The sequence below is a fragment of the Thamnophis sirtalis genome, unplaced genomic scaffold, assembly GCF_051295495.1.
Source record: "Thamnophis sirtalis isolate CommonGarterSnake01/CBP01778 unplaced genomic scaffold, rThaSir2_p1.2 scaffold_7, whole genome shotgun sequence".
NCBI classification, from domain to species: Eukaryota; Metazoa; Chordata; class Lepidosauria; order Squamata; family Natricidae; genus Thamnophis; species Thamnophis sirtalis.
In genome coordinates, this window is record NW_028261387.1 from 33231806 (window position 1) to 33251588 (window position 19783).

The following is a 19783-nucleotide window of genomic DNA, read 5'->3' on the forward strand; positions in this document are numbered from 1 at the left end:
GCCCACTTCCTCAGGAGTAACAGGCTGGAACTCGCTCCAAGAAATCCGATCAAGGCCCACTCTCAGCATCTCTGCAGGTACTGTCCAAGTGGAGTCCAGGTCCGTCCGAATCTGAGCGACTTTGTCTGACAGAAACTGAACAAATTCCTCGGCTATTCCCTGCAAGGGTTCACCCACATCCCCCCCTTTCTGGAGGTAGCGGGTTATCCTAAACAGGGCGGCCGGGCGGGATTCTGAGGACGCAATGAGAGCGGAGAAATGCGTACCTTTTGCCGCCCAAATCGCCACTAGATAAGTCCTAATAAAGGCTCTTAATTGTGTTTGGTCAGATTCGGATTTATTGGCCCTCCAGCGTCGCTCTAGACATCTCTTTTGGCGCTTCATCTCCCGGAGTTCCTCGGTAAACCAAGGGGCCCTCCTGAATCCACTGCCGTGGAGAGGCCGCAAAGGCGCAATCCGATCAAGAGCCTCAGCCGCCGCTCTGTTCCAAGCAGCGACCAAGGACTCTGTCGGATTGTGGGCAAGGGAGTTGGTATCTCTCCAATCTCCGTCTGAAATCTCAAGGGATCCATCAGGCGCCTAGGGCGGAACCATTTAATCGGTTCCACCTCCCTGCAGTGGGGGAGTAGTTTCTGAAAATCAAGCCTCAGTAGGAAGTGATCTGACCATGACAAGGGCGAGATCTCTATGCCCTTCAGTTCCAGATCACATCTCCACTGCCCCGAGAGAAACACAAGGTCAAGAGTGGGTCCCGCTGTATGAGTCAGACCCTGAATTACCTGGGTCAAGTCCATGGCTGTCATGGAAGCCATGAACTCCTGCACCCCATCAGAGCATTCGCCGAGAGATGGCAGGTTAAAGTCCCCCAGTACTATAAGTCTGGGGAATTCAACCGCCAGTCCGGCTACTGACTCCAGGAGCGAAGGCAGGGCTGTTGTAACGCAGCTGCGAGGTAGGTACGTTAACAACAAGGCCACTTGACCCCCAAGGTCCAGCTTCACCAGAAGGGAGTCACACCCGACAGTCACCGGAGCAGGGATCCCACGAGGTGCTAATGATTTCCGGATGACAACTGCCACTCCTCCACCCCTTTTCTGGTGTCGTGGTTGGTGCAGCACCTGAAACCCTTCTGGGCACATTTATGAGAGGGGGACTCCTCCCTCATGGCCGAGCCAGGTTTCAGTAATACATTCCAGATCTGCCCCCTTGTCTAGTATTAAGTCCCGGACGAGGGGAGCTTTCTGAATCACAAATCTGGCATTTAGCAGCAGCAACCTGAGTTTCCAATTTCATATTACTGTTTCTCAGTGAGACTTAGAAGGTGAGTAATAAAATATTTCCAGTGACAATAAAAATAAAATCAACTTTAAAAAATCAATGGGCATAGCAACAAAAATTCAGTACAAAGTCGAACCATGTGCAGTCATTAACAAGAATAATAATTGTTAAATACTGCATGAAATCCAAATGTTTTCAAAGGGAAAAAAACTCTTTTGTCTTATTCCTTCAAGCCAATAAATAGATAATGAAGCAGATCTTGGTTGACAGAATTGGAAATTATGTTTTAATGGTGGTTGAGTTTGATTGCCTTACCCTAACTAAGCTTAGGCCGATAACTATAGTAAAGACCTCCTGAATTGTCAAATCTCTCCATCTGGAATGTTATCCCTAAAATGGCTTATTTGGCACCTACTGTACAGTATTTATGTTCCAGAGTTAACAACAAAGGTATTTACGCTTACACATATTATTGTCTTTCTTTTTACTAATTGATTTTTTTTCTATTTAATATGTTTTATTTCATTTTCATTTTCATTTTATACAATCACTTATATACTGTGCGATTAAGGAAACAATAAACACAACTCTTCTTATATTCCAAAATACAAAACCAACATGATGCTTCAACCCTCCATACACCCTTTCTTTCTCCCCCTCCAACTTTCATTTCTCTCCTTCAACATTCCCCTCTACTACTTCCCCTCCCCCTCTTACGTTCCTTTCTCCCCCTCCCTCCATCTCACCCTCCTTCCATTCCCCTCTCACTCCCTCTCTACTCCTCCCTCTTCTTTCCCTCTACTCCTCGCTTCGGTGTATTTCTACTATTCATTAATATATTCGGTTTGTTATTTTATACTAAAATTAAAAGAAAAGAAAAAAAAGAAAATAAATTTTAAAAAAAGGAAGCAACAGTATACAGGTGCTTTCTTGTTGTTTTGAAAATTGAAACTATGTTTCCCCCCTCCCCCCCTCCCCCCTATGATCCCTCCTCCCTACCCCCCTTCCGACTTCCCAGATCCCGTACCCGGCATAGCTTTTTATCAAACACAGTCTGGAGTATATTAAAACCAAGTAAATTAAAAGTTAAAAGAAAAAAGAAAAAAGAAAAAAAAGGGGGGGGGGGAGGAAAATCAATAAACTCTCTACGTTGAGCTCCGCTTCTTATCATTATTAAAACTTAAACAATGTACATCATTCCTGATCTCAATTAATTAATTACTTGGAGGATTTCAAACGATATTAAAACCAAGTAAGTTAATCAAGTAGAATTCTTCTCTAGCTAAGGGCCTTATCTCTTTATCTAAATATCTGTCTGTTTCCAAACCTTTGATTTGTCCCTTTTATACCTCCTTCCTCTATAACGCAATTTAAACACATCTCAAATTCTTCTCTCGGTTTCCTCTTCCAACTCTTCTTGTCCTGCCTCTGTCCGTGTCCATATACATATATATACACATATATATGTATATACACACACATATACATACACATACATATATTTTATTTTCATCCGTACTCCTCTCATATGTGCTCCGCCTTCCTGCAAACTCCCTGGATGTATCCTTCCAGGCAGTATATTCAAATAACAATTTTTACAAAAATCTATTTACTTTCTATCTCGAAATAAGCTCTAATTCGACCTCCACTACCCTCCCATCTACACCACACCTCCCAACTCCATCCAACCTGAACCACGATCCCGGAAAATCACCACAATCTCCGCCCTCCTCACCCTGGAAAATAAGTCATCAGTGATTTATATAAAAAAAATTCAGAATTATCCATCAAGTCTTTTTTAAGTCCCATACAATATATCTTCCAAGGAGATCAGCATCAGTTCTTTCAGCCTTAATGTCTCTTCATCGGTATACAACTATACCATTTTATGCAAAACAAAAGTCACAGAATATTGATCAAGTTGAAAATTAAACAAATATTTTAGATCGGTTAATTTAATATAATTTTCTTGCAGAGAAATTATTTCATTTTTAAACTGTTTAATATAGCAAGATGTTTGCTTTCTCTTTTATAATGGTTTCATAGATATCTCCTTAATCAATGGCTGATGATCATAGATGTTGCTACGATCCACTTTATTTTCCGTTCGTCTGGAAGCACGGCTAGGTCCTTGTTCTCTGGTCTTCTGCTCTTCCGGAAGGGGAAAGCGATACTTCCTGTCTTGTAATTGTGTGTTTTGTTGTTTCACTTGTCCTTCTCTTTGTCTTTCTCCAAGTCCAGGTGATTCAGGATGTCCCGCCTTTAGGATCTTATAATAAAAGTCTCGGGCTTCCCAAACAGAGTTGAGATGATATTTTTGGTCATCAAATGTAACTATAATACCAAATGGCACATCCCATCTATACTGTGTCTGACGATTTCTAAGTTCTTTGCTTAGAAAAGCATAGTCTCTCCTGGCTCTTAACATTTGGGGTGGTATTTCTTTGAAGACTATCAAGTCCTACAATTCCTGTCCATCAATTCGCAGCCTGGTATTATAAAACTCTTGTAGTATCGCATTTCTGGATTCTCTTGTAGCAAAATATATAATTATATCTCTGGGAAGCTGTCTCTGTTTTGCCACCCACGAATTATGGCGATAAATTTTTTGGATCTGCCAATCAAAGTTGAGTCCCAGACTTCCCACCAAACGACTGAAGGCCTCTGAAAAAATCTGTTTCAAGTTCTCCTGTTCATTTTCACGCAATCCCCTAACTCTTAATGCAAGCTCCATCTTTTTATAATTTGTCATAACAAATTGTTTTTCTGCGTTTTCAACTTCCTGTTGCAGCACTTCAATTTTAGATGTCAGGTTAGAGTTGGCTTCCTCCAGGAGTTCCAGCTTATCTTCCATTCCAGCAACATAGTCTGTCAGTACAGTTATGATTCCTATCATATCCTCCTTTGTTTGAGCAATCTTGGTATCAAGCTTGTCACATAAGTCTGTAATAAGTTGCTTCATCTCCTCTCTAAATTCTTTAAGAGTCTCAAAGAGAAATTCTTTCGTTAACAAATCTCCAGTAGGGGGCGTAGAAGGTAAAAGCTGCGGCTTTGTAGCAAATGCCTGAGATGTATTGCTAAAAGAACGTCTGCCCAGCTTTGATTTTGGTGCCATTATAGAAAGGAAGCAAACAAAGTCTCTGCTCGCGTTGATTTCAGATAAAATAATTTCAGTAAACTTTTAAAAATTGATAAGAAGAGATCTTCAAGTGAGTGGAGCTAATTAGTTTGTAAAAAGTTATTCCCTTGATTCTGTGCCAGGAAGTTGGAGATATATCGTTATAGCAAATGCGGAAGCTATAAAATCGCCATTTTAAAAACAATTAAACAAAGGAGTTTTTTATAAAATTGAAGCTGGTATTTTGAATAGAGAAAAATTTTTTTAAAAAGGGTTCTCAGGTTTGGTCTCTGCTCGGATTGATTTTAAATAACTTAGTTTCAAAAGCTTGTCCTGAGGGGGGGGGTAACTTGCCTTGAGCTGAAAAAAAAACAGCTGAGAAGATCTGGCCGGAGTAATGACTCAGCTTTAGTTGATCCTTCTTCTCCGTTCACAGCCAAAAAAAAAAGCTGCGAACTACAAAGAGGATTCTAACAGGCTGAGTCCCTCCCTGCTTTTTTCTTGCCTGAAAAAAGAGATATCTATAGATCTTAAATAGGTAAACGAACCAGAACTCTGAGGGCAGCTCCGTTAAGCTGCCGACGACGGCAACCCCCTCCCCCGGAAACGATTTTATTATTTTTGTTTTGCGTGTACATATGCAAGTTTTAATTTTATATGATCACACTAGACAACTTTTCTTAGAGCTCAGTCTTAAAGCACAGACGGCCATTCTTGTTTGGGCAGAGTTGCAGAAAGCAAAGCTACAAGTACATTGACCTTCCAAGTATCAGTACATTTATCACCAGTGCCTCATGTAACAGTATTTTAAACAGGGTATTGCAATGGGTATATGATCCTTAGGATGGGCCAACCTTTGTCCTCTCTGATGCTTTTCTCAGACCATTCATTGAGATCAGTATGCATTCCAGATATCTGCACCTTATGCAGCTGCACCTTGTACATTCCAGATAGCTGTGTTTTATGCTTAAAGAAGATGTTGTTGTATTTATTTACTACATTTACAGGACATGCTGTTCATCTCACTCTGCTAAGTGATTCTGGGAGCCAATGCATGCTATGGTATTATTGCAGCAGAGCAGTGCGTTTACCAGGAAAGAAAATATAGGTAGTCCTCAATTTACAACAGTTCATTTAATGACTGTTCAAAGTTACAATGGCACTGAAAAAAGTGACTTTTTCACACTTATGACCGTTGATCACCTTTTGCCATCTTCTGACAAGTAAATCATATTTATTTAACAACCATGTTACTAACTTAATACATACAATGATTCACTTAACAACTGTGGCAAGAAAAGTTGTAAAATGGGGCAAACATACTTGACAAATGTTTCACTTAGCAATATAAATTTTGAGCTCAATTGTGGTCGTAACTTGAGGACTACCTGTAGCTGCAATTGCAGAAAGTAGGACAAATTATCAACAACCAAAGGAGGCTGGGAGGAAGCAACATTGTTGGCCATTATTCTTGTTGGGATAATTGATTCTCTTTATTGGAGGTATTTAAGTAAAGGCTGACAGTCTGTCAGGGATATTCTAGTTGATTACAGTATGCATATAGTTCATTTAATAGGAGTTAGTTGGGAACTTCTAGATTTCTACTCTAAGATTAGGTGATAACCAATATTGTTTACATCAAAAAAAGTGTACTAGTTAATACCAAACTAAAAGACTATAGTCCATTGTAGTTGTGTCAAAATCAAGGCAGAGAATTTTCTTAATGTGAAATAAACTAATATGTTCTTTTAAAAACTGCATCAAATATCCAGAAAAATAATTTCTTACACTTCACTGACTATTGAGTTCCTTTCTTTCAACCTGTGTTCCCCAAATGTTAGTATACTGTAAACAAAGGACAGGTATTTCAAAACAGGTATTTCAAAACAGGGGGAATATTGATTTTGAAACACCAAGCTAGTTTTTGATCTTCTCGTCTTTTTCCTATCCCAGGATGAACGCGAGGCCCGAGAAAATGTGAAGAGAGAACAGGATGAAGCTTACCGAATCTCTCTGGAAGCTGACAGAGCAAAAGTATGTATCAGTCATTACAAAGCATGCAATTTTTAAGACTAATTTTAAGAAATAGATTTGTTAATTATTAATCCAAATCAGATCATGTTTTGTCACAAGTGTTAATATTTGTATCCCACGATCTGGTCCCTTTCCTAACCCTTTTCAGAGAGCCATCAATGCCCTCCTATACTTGGGATGAGGAGAGAATCCCTCCATCACATTGACATTCTGTGAAACATGGCTTTCCTACTGGAGAACTCTCATAACGTGTCATTCCTACTGCACAGAACCTGTTTCAATGAGGAAAGTTGCTTGGCTGCAATTGCTTTTGGCATTACTTTTCTCAACTAATCATCATAGCTTTACTAGAAAAAGAACCATGTTATTCTTTTAGTAAACTCAAGACTGCACCCTTCTGCTGCTCTCAATATGTCATGGCAACCTTACCAAATTCTCAGAAAATACTTACTTTGATACCGGTATCACCTTTGATATGAATATTAAGTTTCACTTTTAACACTAGAAAAATATTATAGTAATAAATAAATCATTTTTTACTACCTTACTATGATATCCAGAATTGTCTCCCTCTGTTGATTTTATCAATCTGCCTAATAATGTTCAGTGCTGCCACAAAAATGAAATCAGGGAAAAACTCAAATATAAAAATATTTGCAAATAGAAAAAATAAAGTAAAAGTAATTATAGAGTCATATTTAATATAAAAAATTAATGATAGTTAGATTAATGCTTGGAGTAAAAGTAAGGCAAGTTACATGATTTCAGTTAATAGTTTAAATACAAATGATTAATAAAAATGATTCCACCTAGCAACATGGGATCGAGGATCTTAAAATTATGCAGACTATTAGAATTATGAACACTCTCCCTTTCTGAAAGATGTTGTTTGGGAGAGCAAGTTCTCTTGGAAAACATATATGTGCAAAGTGAAATCCTTCACTTAAGAAGGTTTCCTAATTGGGTATTATCCCTTAGGTAAAGGAACCTTCACACATAAAGAGAGATAGATAGAGAGATTTTGAAGAATTCACTCTGGCAATTTGTACAGCAGCATCCATGGATTTGATCATGTTGCTTTGACTTCCATTATGCTTGATTTGGGAGAACCGCAGTGGCACAGTGGTTAGAATGGTTAGAGTTCAGTACTGCAGGCTACTTCTGCTGCCTGCAATCTCACCAGGCTCAAGGATGGCTCAGCCTTCCATCCTTCCAAGATGGGTAGAATGAGAACCCAAATTGTTGGGGCAATAGGCTGACTGTGCTTAAAGCACTGTAAAGTGGTATATGCCTAAATGCTATTGCTATTTGACCTAACGAAAGATGCCAAAAATGCATGCTTTTCTCAGTGGCAGGGCTTGCCTACAAGGCTCATGGTTATTTTCACAGAGTTTCCAGCATGGTGGGAATAATACTACACTGTTCATTATTTTACAAAAAAAGTCTGAATAGTTTTAGAGTCTAAAAGAAAGATAATTTTCAAGAGTGAAACAGATATAGGGAATATATTTTTTCTGAATCATTAGCATTGTGTCTTTCCATTCAGATATGGAAAGCCATCCAAATGATAAATTCTGTTTGAACAGACTTATTAATTTATCACTTGTTCTGCAGAGGGAAGCGCAAGAAAGAGAAATTGCAGAGCAGTTTCGCTTGGAACAGATTAGAAAAGAACAGGAGGAAGAGCGTGAAGTAAGTGAGTTTAATTTTTTACTCAACTGTAGAATAACAACTGTGTAAGGGGCAAAGCAAGGGAAGCTATTAGCTGTAGTTTCAATGTTTTTTGTTGAAAACACAAAAAAAATTCAGATGTTTTCTACCAGGAGGAAAACAGGTGTCTGGTATAAAGTGTGATGTAATAAAATGCACATTGTAACATCATGATGTTAATCCTTTTGGACTTGTATTGTGAAGTTGCATACACGGTAATAAGTATTTTAGCTTCTATCATCATGCAAGATTCATCAGAAATGAGTATCCAAGCATTTTTATCAATATCACCCATAATCATATTTTAGATAATCTCTTCCAAAGAGGTTTTGAATATCATTTTATATATCATTTTTACTTTTTCAGTTTCTCCCTATCTTAATATTTTTGTTCAATATCCTCTTTCTCTTATTGCCCTTACTTACTTACTTATTTATTTACCATATTTTCGGAGTATAAGACACACCTTTTTTCCTCAAAAAAGAGGCTGAAAATCTGGGTGCATCTTATACATTGAATACAGCATTTTGTTTTGCTCCGAAGCCCCGGCCCTTCACCAAAATGGCCGTGCATAGCCTTATGGAGGCTTTCAGAGAGCTCCTGGGGCTGGGGAGGGCAGAAATGAGAAAAAAACGCCCCATTTTTTGCCCACCCAGCCCCCAGCAGCACTCTATAAGCCTCCATAAGGTTTTTTGCAATTTTTTAGACAAAAAACAGGCCGTTTTTTGCTAGTTTTTGCCCCCCCTGCAGCCTCCCCCCCAAGGCTATTCATGCCTTTTTTTAAAAAAAACGGCCCCGTTTTTGGAAGGTTTGCAGAGTGCAAAAACTTTTTTTTTCCTTTTGGAAATATCTTTAACTGATTGATGAGAATTACATTGATCAAGTGCTATGCCAGCAGAAACAAAGTCTTAGGTGCGGCAGATTGTCAGCGATTTCCTTCTCCAGCACATGGATAAATACACCAGGAAACATCTACCTACCTACCCACCTACCTACTTTCTCTCCCTACCTGCCTACTGTATTTCTCTCTCTCCCCCCCTCTATCTACTGACGTACCTATCTACTCTCTCTCTCCTTACCTATCTTCTGTATTTCTCTCTCAATCCCTCTACCTACCTATCTACACACACACTCTCTCTCCCCCTACCTACCTGCTGTATTTATCTCTCTTTCTCTCCCTCTCTATCCCTCTACCTACCTACTTTTTTTTAAAAAATTGCCTCTTCAAGACCTTGGTGCGTCTTATACTCCGGTGCATTTTATACTCCGAAAAATACAGTACTTACATACATACATTATTATATGCTACCCATCTGACTGCTATGACTCTGGAAGGCTTATAAGGTTAAAAATGCCCCCAAACAGTACATGAATAAAGCTCATGAGCAGCCACCCAGCAAACCCCCTTTGCAGCCGGGCACAGCGCCATTCACTGACCTAGGGGTATTGCCAAACCGCGTGAGCATTGTGAAGCTGGGAGGTGGGTGAGCGAGAGTGGAACAGCCGCTCGCGCAACCCCCCTCTCCAGCCCTGCAGAGCGCCATTCACTGGCATTTGGAAGGCGCCAAGCCACAGGAGCCGGGCGGTGGCAAACAGGCACTCATGCAGCTTGGCGATACCCCTAGGTCAGTGAATGGCGCTGTGCCCGGCTGCAAAGGGGGTTTGCTGGGTGGCTGCTCGTGAGCGTGGTCGTTTCATGGTGATGCGACAGCACAACACAGCCATTTGCCCATGAGGCTGTGCCCGGCTCTTTGGGAGCCTGCTCGCAAGAGAGCAGCTGCCCGGCAACCCCAAAACAATACCCCCCCCTAATAAAACCCAAGCCATATTTTGTAGGTAAAAAGAAAATAAGACCCTGTCGTATTTTTGGGGAAACACGGTATATACATATTACCTATAGTCTATTGCTATACAACAGAGTTTGCTTATATGATGTTCTTTAATTCAGCTTCTTTTAATAGCCAGTCATTTATCTGTCCACATAATGAATCATCTCTTTATGCAGTGCAAATCCAAGAATTGTTAACATTACTCTTCCTTTATTGTTCTGTAAGTGTGTTCACTGATATGGAATATCCATTGTAAATATCTATTTTGCACTGAAGCTTTAGAGACTAGTTACTTTTGAGGGGAAGTTATTCTTTATATAATGAAAACAGATGTTTCTAAGCTGCTTTTTGTTTTTTCTAGTATAATTGCTTGGGTTCAGTAAATACTATTGCATTTGTTATACAATTTTGGTAAATGTCAAAATACAATGATAGAAAGCAGGTGCCTCAGAAGAGAAAATAGAAAAGGATGACAACATTCATCCATTTATAAAAGATTAAAATAAGTCCATGTGCAGGTAAATGAAAAAATAATAAAATATTTAAGTGTACGTACTATTTTCAATTTCATCTAATCTTGTCTAGGCTTTCATCTAGTTCTTGTTCAATGCTCTTATGTCTACTAGAACATCTCTGTAACAGATTACTATCCAGCCTTTATTTGAAGTTCTCCAGTGAAGATCTCACCACTTCATGTGGCAATAATGTTCCCCATCTGATACTTCCTACAATCAGGAAATTTATCTTGAAATTTAGCCTCAACCAATGTACTTGTAGTTGTAACCCATTGATTCTGATTTCTGTATTAGTATTGTGATACAGATAGATTCTGTATTGTATATCATGAAGAAAATAAGAGGCTGGAGAAATTTGACAATAAGTGCTTGACAATGCTTCTCCTATCTTCCCTTAATCCTCTCCATGGTAAACTAATTGTCTTCCATTCATCATAGGGGTTGTCTTCCATTCATCATAGAGGTTAATTTCCAGGCTCCCTACCCATTGAATTCAGTTTTAATTTTTTGAACTGTGATTCCCAAAACTGGAGACAATATTTGAAGTGTTATTCAATCATGGCAGAGTAAATTGAGACAGTTATTTCTCATTATCTGAAGTATGTATTCCTGTTAATACATATTAAAATAGCCATTTCCATTTTTGCAAAGGGGGACGTGGTGGCTCAGTGGCTAAAACACTGAGCTTATCCAGGGGTATTAAGATTTTGCCCTTGTCATGGTCTGATCACTTCCTACTGAGCCTTGACTTTCGGAAACCAATCCCCCACTGTAGGGAGGAGGAACCGATTAGGTGGTTCCGCCCAGATGCCTGATGGACCCTATGGGATTTCAGACGGCGCTTGGAGAAATACCTGACACTCTCGTCCACAGTCCGTTGAAGTCCTTAGTCACTGCTTGGAATACAGCAGCGGCGGGGGCTCTAAACCGGATTGCGACTTTGCGGCCTCTCCGAGGTAGCGGATCCAGGAGGGCTCCTTGGTTCATCGAGGAACTCCAGGAGATGAAGCGCCAAAAGAGACGCCTAGAGCGCCGCTGGAGGGCCAGTAAATCTGAGTCAGACCGAGCACTGATGAGAGCCTATATCAGAGCCTATCTCGTGGCAATACAGGCGGCGAAATGTGCGCATTTTGCCGTTCTTATTGCATCCGCTGAATCACGCCCAGCCGCCTTGTTTAGAATAACCCCTCTTGAAAGGGAGGGACGTGGATGACCCTTTACAGGGTAGAGCTGAGGAATTTGTTCAGTTTCTAACGGATAAAGTCGCTCGGATTCGGACAGACCTGGACTCCAATTGCACAGTACCAGCCGAAGTACCGGGGGAAAGTCTTGAGCGGAGTTTATGGAGCGAGTTTCAACTTGTCGCTCCTGAGGAAGTAGGCAAGGCCATGGGAACAGTGAGTGCCTCCACCTGTATACTGGACCCGTGCCCCTCCTGGCTGGTTTCGACCAGCAGGGAGGTGACACGTGGCTGGATCCAGACAATAGTTAAAACATCTCTCTGGGAGGGATCCTTCCCGCTCCCCCTAAAGGATGCGGTGGTGAGACCCCTCCTGAAGAAACCTTCTCTGGACCCAGCCATTTTGAGCAACTATCATCCAGTCTCCAATCTTCCCTTCATGGGGAAGGTTGTTGAGAAAGTGGTGGCCTTACAACTCCGACGGTCCTTGGATGAAACCGATTACCTGGATTCCTTTCAGTCCGGTTTCAGGCCTGGTTACAGCAGGGAAACTGCTTTGGTCGCACTGATTGATGATCTCTGGTGAGCCAGGGATAGGGGTCATTCCTCTAGCCTAGTGCTCCTTGACCTCTCAGCGGCCTTCGATACCATCAACCATGGTATCCTTCTGCGACGGTTACGGGAGGTGGGAGTGGGAGGCACCGTCCTACAGTGGTTCTCCTCCTACCTCTCAGACAGGTCGCAGTCGTTGTTGGTCGGAGGGGAGAGGTCGACCCCTAGGCCCCTCAACTATGGGGTGCTGCAGGGTTCGCTCCTGTCCCCCCTCCTATTTAACATCTACATGAAGCCCCTGGGTGAGATCATATCACGGCACGGGATTAAATACCACCAATATGCGGACGACACACAATTGTATCTGTCTGCCCCGTGCCAACTCAGTGAAGCAGTAGAAGTGATGTGCCAGTGCCTGGAGGCTGTTAGGGTCTGGATGGGAACGAACAAGCTTGCACTCAATCCCGACAAGACCGAGTGGCTATTGATGCTCCCTCCCAAAAATGGTCCAGCTATCCCATCCCTTAGCCCGGGGGGTGAAACCATACGCCCTTCAGAGAGGGTTTGCAATTTGGGAGTCCTCCTGGATCCACAGCTGACGTTAGAACATCATTTGTCGGCTGTGACCAGGGGGACCTTTGCCCAGGTTCTCCTGGTGCACCAATTGCGACCCTACCTGGACCAGGAGGCCCTTCGGATAGTCACTCACGCCCTCATGACCTCAAGACTGGATTACTGTAACACGCTCTGCATGGGGCTGCCCTTGAAGAGTGTTCGAAGACTTCAGTTAGTCCAGAACGCAGCCGCGCGAGCGATTGTGGGTGCACCTAGGTACACCCACATTACACCTATCCTCCATGAGCTGCACTGGCTGCCCATTGGTCTCCGGACACGCTTCAAGGTGCTAGTCGTTACTTTTAAAGCCCTTCATGGCATCGGACCTGGGTACCTGAGAGACCACCTCCTGCCAATTACCTCCCAAAGACCGATTCGATCGCACAGACTAGGTTAGGTTAGGTTAGGTTAAGTTTATTTATAGGCTGCCCTTTTCCCTGAGGGGACTCAGGGCGGCTTACAATTTATATAGGAAGGGGAAACATACAGTGACATATAGGACAATACATAATTAAAAGAGTAAAGCAACATTCATTCAACATTCGGGCGGGGATGGATTATACTCTTTAACCCCAGGCCTGACGGGATAGCCAGGTCTTGAGGGCTGTGCGGAAGGTCTGGAGGGTGGTGAGGGTACGAATCTCCACGGGGAGATTGTTCCAAAGGGTCGGAGCTGCTACTGAAAAGGCTCTCCTCCGCGTAGTTGCCAGTCGACACTGACTGGCAGATGGCACTCGGAGGAGGCCCAATCTATGCGATCTAATGGGTCGTGAGGAGGTAATTGGCAGGAGGCGGTCTCTCAAGTACCTAGATCCACTACCATGAAGGGCTTTGTAGGTGGTAAGTAGCACCTTGAAGCGCACCCGGAGATCAACAGGTAGCCAGCGCAGCTCGCGGAGGATAGGTGTTATGTGGGCGAACCGAGGTGCACCCACAATCACTCGCGCGGCCGCATTCTGGACTAGCTGAAGTCGCCGGATGCTCTTCAAGGGCAGCCCCATGTAGAGCACATTGCAGTATTCCAGCCTAGAGGTCACAAGGGCCCGAGTGACTGTTGTGAGAGCCTCCCGGTTCAGGTAGGGTCGCAACTGGCGCACCAGGCGAACCTGGGCAAATGCCCCCCTGGTCACAGCCGACAGATGGTAATCAAAAGTCAGCTGGGCCTTCTCCGGATTCCATCTGCCAGCCAATGTAGGCTGGCGACCCCCCCGGGGGAGAGCCTTCTCTGTTGCAGCTCCGGCCCTCTGGAACGAGCTCCCCGTGGAGATCCGGACCCTCCCGACCTTCTGTAAATCCACTAAGTCCTGGCTGCTCGGACAGGCCGGGGGCTGTTGAAGTATCCAGCCCCACGGTAACTATGAATGTTGTTGTATTTTAAATTGTTGTTTGTCTTATTTATTCCCTTTCCCCTTTTTATTGTAAGCCGCCTGGAGTCCTCCGGGAGTGGGCAGCATATAAGACTAATAAACTACTAACTACAACTACTACTTATCAATCAGAAAGGTCAGCAGTTCGAATCCCTAGCACCTCATAATGGAGTGAGCTCCCGTTACTTGTCCCAGACAAGCACATATGTGTGAAGGGAACCTTTATCTTTACTTTTATCAGTTGCATTATACTATTGGATCTTTTTAATTTGAAGTTGACAAAGACACCCAGACCCATTTTATATATACTACTCATGAGCCAGATTTCTTCCATTGTATATCTATATATTTTTCCTAATTCAGATGCATAATTATATATTTGTCTTCATTTCAGCCCATTGCACAAGCCTGTTTTGATATTTTCTTAATATTTCTTTCTTCACTGAAGAATTAATTTTCCTTCCAGTGTTGGATCTCTGGCAAACTTGATAAATTTTTCCTCAATTCCCTCATCCAAGAAACTAGGTTAAATGTTGAACAACACAGGGTACAGTACAGAGGCCTATGGCACACAGCTATTAACAAGCTTTTCGGGGTACATTCAGCCAATTGTGAATCTGTTTAATGACTATCATCTAGCTAGCCTCTATTTTACCATTTTATTAAGGAAAACTATCAAAGGCTTTATTTGAGCTGCACCTAGATACACTCAGATTTATGACATTTTTCCTGTTCTAACTAAGCTAGTAACTCTATCAAGAAAAGAAGATGACTGTGACATGATTTGTTTGCAACAAGCCAGTGCTGGATCCTTTTTATTAAATACTCAGGAGGTAAATAATGACTGAGGCAATCTCTGCTATCAACAACTTGTTTAATCAGTAACAGTTAACAACAGAACAGAACAGCCCCCAGTTTGACAGCCATTTATAGGGTAGCTGTCAAACCGGCAACCAATTAAAACCATGCAATTTCCCGCGAATAACGCCTGCATGTCTTAACCAATCCTGGCAACCGCTGGTGTTGATTGACACCTCGCCGTTGCCATGGCACGGACACAATACTTTTAATTGTAGTATGTTCATCCAAGGGCTCACAAACATGCTGTTTATTATGGCTTGATTTGAGGCTGAAGAGAATCACCAGTAGTTGTCATTCCCTTTTCAGAATTGATGCAGACTCAAGAGAGTTGGCTGCTAACTTAAGAGTTAGATGCTGAGCTTGGGAGAGTGTCAAACCCCAGAATGCACCATCAGCTAAACATAGCTCAGCAGTGAAGTTCTGGATAGCTCTTTGAAAGGCGAAAGCATTAATTCCTTAGATAATGCCAGGAGCTCTGTCTATATAACATCATCCTCCAGACCCTCTCCCTGGTTAGAAACAATGGTCTTGCATCCTGTCCTGAATTCCTGCAACCTAATGTTCCAAGGGCAGTTACTCCTTGTCTTATGGGTTTAACTTTGAATTGACTACTGTGGATTCTTCTGATTCTTGAGACATAGAGTGTTTCTTTAATAACCTGGTACCTCTGTCTTAAATTTCATGCAACTTGCAAACTGATCTCCTTGTTACAATTTATGGATGGGTCACATTACTATTATTCTCATCTTTTTTATATGTAATGTGGGGCAGCAAACATACCCTTGTATGTAACTCTTGTTACCTATTTTCCTCATATCAACAGCTCTTAGGCACTTTAATCATTAATCAAACTGGCTCCCTATGCAGATTAAATTATGATATATAATATAAGTTATGATTATTCAGATCTATTCGTCTGTATTTATGCCTCTTAGCCAGTGCTTATGTGTGCTTATTTTTGCTTTGACTACTGAGATTGTCAAGCCTATAACAGTGGAGTACAATCTAGAAACAAAGGTTTACAATGAATCTTGTTAACTGTATTGTGTATTGTGAAGAAAATAAGCGGTTGGTATACAGAATCTTGGAATCAAGATTCTGATCTAAACTCTAGCACATTCATTGTTAATTTTATTATGATACGGCTCCTATGATCTATTTGAACCTCTTTTGAACCTGCCTGTAGTTTTCTTGACAAAATTTCAGAAGTGGTTTGTGATTGCTTGCTCTCTATGGCTGAGAGTGACTGGCCCATGGTTGCCAGCTGGCTTTGCGTCTCACAGTCTCCTGGTTTCTAGCCCGATCCATTTACTACTACATCAGACTGGCTCTCTACAGAGAGATTTATGAGAAGCCAATTAAAGCTCAAGATTTTTAAATTACCTTGCATTCTGTTGATGGCAAGTCTGAGGTTGTCCATTATAGATGTCATGCTGTCAAGTCTACAGTTTTTTTAAATTCTCTTTCATCCCCCCCCCTTTTTTTTTAAAGCAGGGGTGATACTTTGTGTCTTCCAAGCTTCTGGAATCTTGCTTGTCTACTCCCAAGAATTACTGCAAGTGTTTTGTGATCAACCATTAACCTATTCCCATTCACAACTTTTTCTCACAATGGATCTACAACCTCTTTGGCTTTATTGCTAACAAATCCCAATAACTCATTTCTCCTTGGGGAGAATCCAAGCATGGGTTAACTTTGTCCATTAGCCTAGAGGCTGAGTTATGTAAATGTTGACCACGCCTCCTCTGACTAGATGGGTCAGTTTTTTAACTCAGTCCAGCCAGAAGAGACGTATACCAATTTTCTCCAGACTAATTGACAAAATTCTACCTATTTTTGGATTCAACGAGTTGCTGGGAATGATTTTTAAAAAGGCTATTGCAGGGTTAAAGGGAGAGGTGGCAGTTCGCTGCCTGCCCAGGTCTTCCAGAGCTCTTACAACACCCGGGCTAGGTATTTACTGCCTCCGGGGGCTATTGCAATCAGAGCTCAGTGACCGCTGTTGCCACTGCGAGATCACTTCGCCGCTGTTTGCTGTCCCTGCCATTCGTGCCTTGGGCTCGTTTCTCTGCCCGCGCTGCCTGCCTTGAAAACGACTCGCCTTGTGCAGAGTACTGTTTTCCGGATAATTGGCCGCTCGCTTGTGGAGAGCACGGATCCCATTGAAGGCATCCACAGAGCGGAGAGCCTGTGAGCGACGTTGTCGGCTGCAGCCATATTCAAATTTCGCGCCTCAATTGCGGTCGCCATTTTGGGACTGTTCGTTCACGTGCACGCTTAAAGGCAGCCGAAAGAGGGTGTTGCGAGTCTTTCGCGCCCAAAGGGAGCGACTGCGACATCGGTCCTCCCTCTTCCTTCACTTCGGCTTGGCTGACTTAGTGAGAGGATTGTCCTTGCAGCTTCTGCTTGCCACGCGGCCCGTTTCCGTTGCTACAAAAACCTCTGATACAGTGCGGTTGAGTTTTTTCAATTCTTTCTGTAGAATGGCTGATCAATCCACCTCAGGAGGTATTGTAGAGCCCTCTACCGATTCCCAACCCCCTGCCCAGATGGGGGTTAGCTCGAGGCCCGGCAGGGCCGCTTCCAGAGTTCCCAGTCAAAGGCCTAATGACACATCCGGAGCTCCGGATAGGGCCCACAGGCGGAAGGAAAAGGCCAAGGCAGCAACTTAGGCTACTGGGGAGGGTAGCAATTTGCCCCCCGTATTACTGCCTCAACGTGCTTCACCAGCCCAGGACTGCATCCAGCAGGGAATCAAGGCTGGTCACCGGATCGTCCCCTGCCCCAAGCTTCTGATCCTGGGGAGGGGGTTTTGGGGGCCCAGTTTCCTCTGGTCCTTTCAGAGGCCAATACGGTCTCGGCCCATGCCCATGCAATACCACGTGCTGGGCCTTCTGCCACTTTTACCCCTACTGCTGCAGGCCTGAGGCCTGTGGAAGGCCAGGATCTAGGCCTTCCCCCGGATCTCTACCAGATGATTTCTGCAGTGATATCCAGGGGTGTGGATGCTGAACTGCATCGTAGAAATCAGGTTCCTGGGGTCCCCAGTGCCCAGGGTGGGCCTAATCCCCAGGCCCTGCAAGTGGATCTCCCAGATCTCCAGGCAGGCCCCACCTCACCTCTCCCCTCAGTCTATAGTGAGGATTCAGCCTTGGTGGAAGAAGGGGAGGTGATAGACAGGGATTTCTCTGATAATGAAGGTTTGATTTTCGATCAGCCTAATTCTTCTGGATTATTTCACCTCATACTGTTTAAGTCCTAAGACTACCACTCACATGAGTGAGACGGCCTCTAGGGATAGCACTGCAGTTGGCTTGGATGCAACTGAACGCCTTTTTGCTGAGCAAGTTTCACTGCAGGAGGTTATTCCCTCTCCCAAGCTTTTTCTAGATCTTGTCCAAAAACAATGGGATCAAACGACTGCGGTTGTCCCACCCAGCAATGGGGACAGGAAATTGTACACTTCCACTCCTGACCTGGAGGGCATCCTACAATTCCCAACTGTGGATCCACCCGTGGCTGCTCTTGCTTCCCCAGCCCTAATCCCATCAGAAATTTCTGAGGGCCTGAAGGCTGAGGACTGTAAGGCCGAAACAGTCATTCGTAAGACCCATCAGGCTTCAGCCTGGGCCCTACGTGCTGCTACTGCAGCGTCCTTCTTTAATAGAACCTCCGTGCTCTGGCTCAAACAGTTGCAGGATAGACTTGCCCCTGATGACGTACGTCTTCACCAAGACGTTACCAAACTGATGGCAGCACTGGAATTCTCGGTAGATGCCACTCTTAATGCTGCAAAATTTGCCTCCCGGGCTGTGGTATCCAATGTGGCATCCCGGCGTCTGCTGTGGCTCCGCCATTGGCAGGCCGATGTTAAATCCAAGTGGCGCCTGGCTTCCACACCTTTCAAAGGTGGGGCGTTGTTTGGTTCTGTGCTCGACCCAATTCTCATAGAGACAAGGGATGAACGCAAGGTCCTCCCCTCCACTGGGAGGCGCGCCAATAGAAGACAGCAGCCTTACAGTAGGTGCCAGCCCTTTCGGGCCGGTGATTCTGGATTCACCACCACTCCCTACGTTCCCCACTACAACAGGGCCTTTACCCAGCCACAGGACCGCGGTCAGGACCGTGCAGGGGCCAGGGATAGGGGCCGCCAGCAGAACCAGGCGCAGTCCCAGAACAGAAGGCCATTTTGTGGGGCTGGCAACCAGTCCTTTCGGAGTTACTGGTGACTCCCAAGGGAAAGATCCCGTGGGCGGGCGTCTCCTGGCCTTTGCTCATCAGTGGGTGGAGACCACGTCCGACGCCTGGGCCCTTCAGGTTGTGAGGCTGGGCCTCACTCTAGAATTTCTCTCCATCCCTCCGAGGTGGTTCATCAGGTGTCCTCTGCCCAGGTGTTCGATGAAATGGCATCTCATGGACACCAAAATACAACATAGGAGCCGAGGTGGCGCAGTGGTTAAATGCAGCACTGCAGGCTACTTCAGCTGACTGCAGTTCTGCAGTTCGGCTGTTCAAATCTCACCGGCTCAGGGTTGACTCAGCCTTCCATCCTTCCGAGGTGGGTAAAATGAGCACCCGGATTGTTGTTGGGGGCAATATGCTGACTCTGTAAACTGCTTAGAGAGGGCTAAAAGCCCTATGAAGCGGTATATAAGTCTAACTGCTATTGCTATTGCTATCTCATCTCCATCAACGCCATAGAATAGGTTCCAAAAGTCCAGGAA

The 19783-nt window shown here is 43.7% G+C and overlaps 1 protein-coding gene across 3 annotated transcripts in view; it reads left to right on the forward strand.

Annotated features, from left to right (window-relative positions):
• The window catches only part of FAF1 (Fas associated factor 1), a 245287-nt gene that overhangs the window by 198798 nt on the left and 26706 nt on the right, over positions 1 to 19783 (forward strand). For all 3 annotated transcript variants that reach the window (XM_087719689.1, XM_087719688.1, XM_087719690.1), the window contains 2 exons: positions 6350 to 6430; positions 8045 to 8122. In XM_087719689.1, coding sequence (XP_087575815.1) covers positions 6350 to 6430; positions 8045 to 8122 — 159 coding nt within the window. The remainder of the gene's footprint in view (positions 1 to 6349; positions 6431 to 8044; positions 8123 to 19783) is intronic.